General features: G+C 65.8%; 1 protein-coding gene across 1 annotated transcript in view; it reads left to right on the forward strand.

Moving 5' to 3' along the window:
• Window positions 1-1,474: 1,474 nt before the first annotated feature.
• Window positions 1,475-2,492, forward strand: part of PCGF2 (polycomb group ring finger 2) — a gene marked incomplete at its 3' end in the record, with an annotated part of 4,391 nt that continues 3,373 nt past the window's right edge. Inside the window, exons 1-2 of the mRNA XM_009325623.1 lie at window positions 1,475-1,599; window positions 1,901-1,997. Coding sequence (XP_009323898.1) covers window positions 1,488-1,599; window positions 1,901-1,997 — 209 coding nt within the window. The remainder of the gene's footprint in view (window positions 1,600-1,900; window positions 1,998-2,492) is intronic.

The following is a 2,492-nucleotide window of genomic DNA, read 5'->3' on the forward strand; positions in this document are numbered from 1 at the left end:
AGCATCTCCATCCCTGTCCCCGTGGTGTCCCCATCCCTGCACACCTGCCTCCGGGGACTCCACGGCGGCTGAGCGAGATGAGAGACCCAGACTGGAGCCCGGGAGAAGCAGGGAGCGAGCGGGAGCGCGAGGCGGCTTCCCCAGGGCAGGCACCTGGCACGGACCCTGCACGCACCGCTCCACGCGCAGCCCCGAGCGCACACCCCTGCACACACGCGCAGAAAAACACAGCCTTGCACACGCAGCCCTGTGCACACCCACCTGGCGTGTGCGCCCCTGCACACACGCACAGCCTTGCACACGCAGCCCTGTGCGTGCACACGCACGTGCACCCCGTTTGCTCCCTGGCTGCAGGGTTCACCCTGTTCCTCGCCCGGCTGCCGCGCCCTCACCGCAGCCGTTGTGCCTTCGGTGGTTGTCTCTGCCGTTGTCTGGTTGACGGCTGTCAGGGGTCTGCAAAGGGCCTGGGGCCCCGTGGCAGGGGGGGGGGGGGCACTCCACGCCTGGCCCTGTGTGGGCACCTGTACCGTGGGGGTGCAGGTGTGTGCGTGTGTACCTCTGCCTGTCTGCGTGTAGGGGGGGTGTGCATGTACGTGTAGTATGTGTGTACACACACGTGTGAGTGTCTCCCTGGGTGTGGGTGCGTACGGGTGTTGCTGTCGGCGCACCCTGGCGCTGCCATCGCGCCCACACTCATTTACACAAACCCAGGGTTTCTTCTCCCTCTCCCCCTCGCCTCGGATGGTTGTAATAATATTCTGGCTCCTCTCCAAGTATCGGGGTTGTCATGGAAACAATAAAACTGCAGCGATTTCAGGCTCCGGCTCTGCGTCTCCCATTGTAAACGTGGAAGTGCTGGAACGGGCAGGCAGCAATTCCCCGGCGTCTGCGCCCCGCGCCTGGGGGACGCTGCCCGTGCCCCATGTGCACACCCGGACGGGCACACCCGTCCACGCAGGTGCTGCCGGTGCTCCTGGCCGTGGGCAGGTGGCCAACACCGGACTCAGGAGTTTCTATAGAGACCGCGAGGCGGTGGCTGAAAATGCCTTTTCCATGAACAAAACAAAAATACACTCCGTGCCTGTGTGTGTGTGCGTGCGCGCGCATCGTGCCCGGGGAGCTGCAGGCTAACAGGGGTGATTTGACCCCTCTCAGAGGCATCTCGGCATGGTGGGGACCCATTTGGGGACCCCCAGGAAGATGCAAACGTGAGGCAGAGGGAGCTGGGCAGTGCCCAGGGCCGGGGGCTGCATGGGGAGGTGTGTGGGTGCTGCTTGGCTGGCAGGGTGCGGGGCTGGGGCTGCCCCAGTGCTCCCGGGGCCAAGCGTGGCACACCAGGGGGAGAACCAGGCACCCCCAACCTGCCCTGGATTTGTTCGTTAAAGGGTGAAGTGGGTCCCGCAGGTCCCGTCCTTGCACGAAGCGGCCGTTAAGGGTGGCCCCGGGTGTTTCCCTGCAGGGAGGATCTGCCACGGCGCTGCTCCAAAATGCACAGGACCACCAGGATAAAGATCACCGAGCTCAACCCCCACCTGATGTGCGCCTTGTGCGGCGGCTACTTCATAGACGCCACCACCATCGTGGAGTGTCTGCACTCCTGTGAGTGTGCTGGGCCCCCGGCTGGGGCCATGCTGCAGCCAGGGGTGCCCCGAGTCCCGGGAAGGGTGGCTGTGCCGCACCGAGACCCTCCCGCAGCGCCCAAACCCATCCTGCATCAGGCGTTGCTACCGCATGGAGCTGAGGGGTCGGTCCCATGCCGCGTAGACAGGGCTGGACCAAGGCGGGCGAGCAGGGGTCCCTGCCCCGAGCCGGTGCAGGGGTGCGGGGCGCTTTGCCGGGCTGGCACAGGGGCTCTGCCCCCTCGTCCGTCCGTCTGCTCACGCTGAGTCTCTCCCCACAGTCTGCAAAACCTGCATCGTTCGCTACCTGGAGACGAACAAGTACTGCCCCATGTGTGATGTCCAGGTGCACAAAACCAGACCCCTCCTCAGCATCAGGTGAGCTTCAGGGCCTCCCCGCACGCCGTGCCCCTGCGTGGCACCGAGCCCTGGCCCTCTGTCGCCGCAGCCTGTGGCTGCTGGGGGGTGCAGCCCTGAGCACCCTGGGATGGGGAGTGGGGCTCTGCAGCCAGCAGCGTGGTGGTGCAGCCGAGCAGGGACCATTGCATCTCCTGCAGCATGAAACCCCTGTGCTCCTGACCCTGCACCCTGCAGCAGTGGGGATTTGGGTGCTCTCCGGGTGGAAGAGGAACAGGGACGGTGGGAAATGCCACCATGGAGGGGACAGGACCCAGGGATGTCTCCTCTGTGGCAGCAGGAGGAGGCTGGGGCGGGTGCCAGCTGGAGCAGGGGCTGCCCTGCGCCTGTCCCTGCACATCCCGGACCGCAGACATCCATCCGTCTGTCCCCGCAGTCCCACCGGGCGCAGTTTAACCTGGGACCGCCTGTGCTTTCTAACTCCCTGCTCTGACCCCCGGGGGGACGGTGCCGTGT

This window comes from Pygoscelis adeliae, unplaced genomic scaffold (assembly GCF_000699105.1).
Source record: "Pygoscelis adeliae isolate BGI_AS28 unplaced genomic scaffold, ASM69910v1 Scaffold706, whole genome shotgun sequence".
In the NCBI taxonomy this organism is placed as follows: domain Eukaryota; kingdom Metazoa; phylum Chordata; class Aves; order Sphenisciformes; family Spheniscidae; genus Pygoscelis; species Pygoscelis adeliae.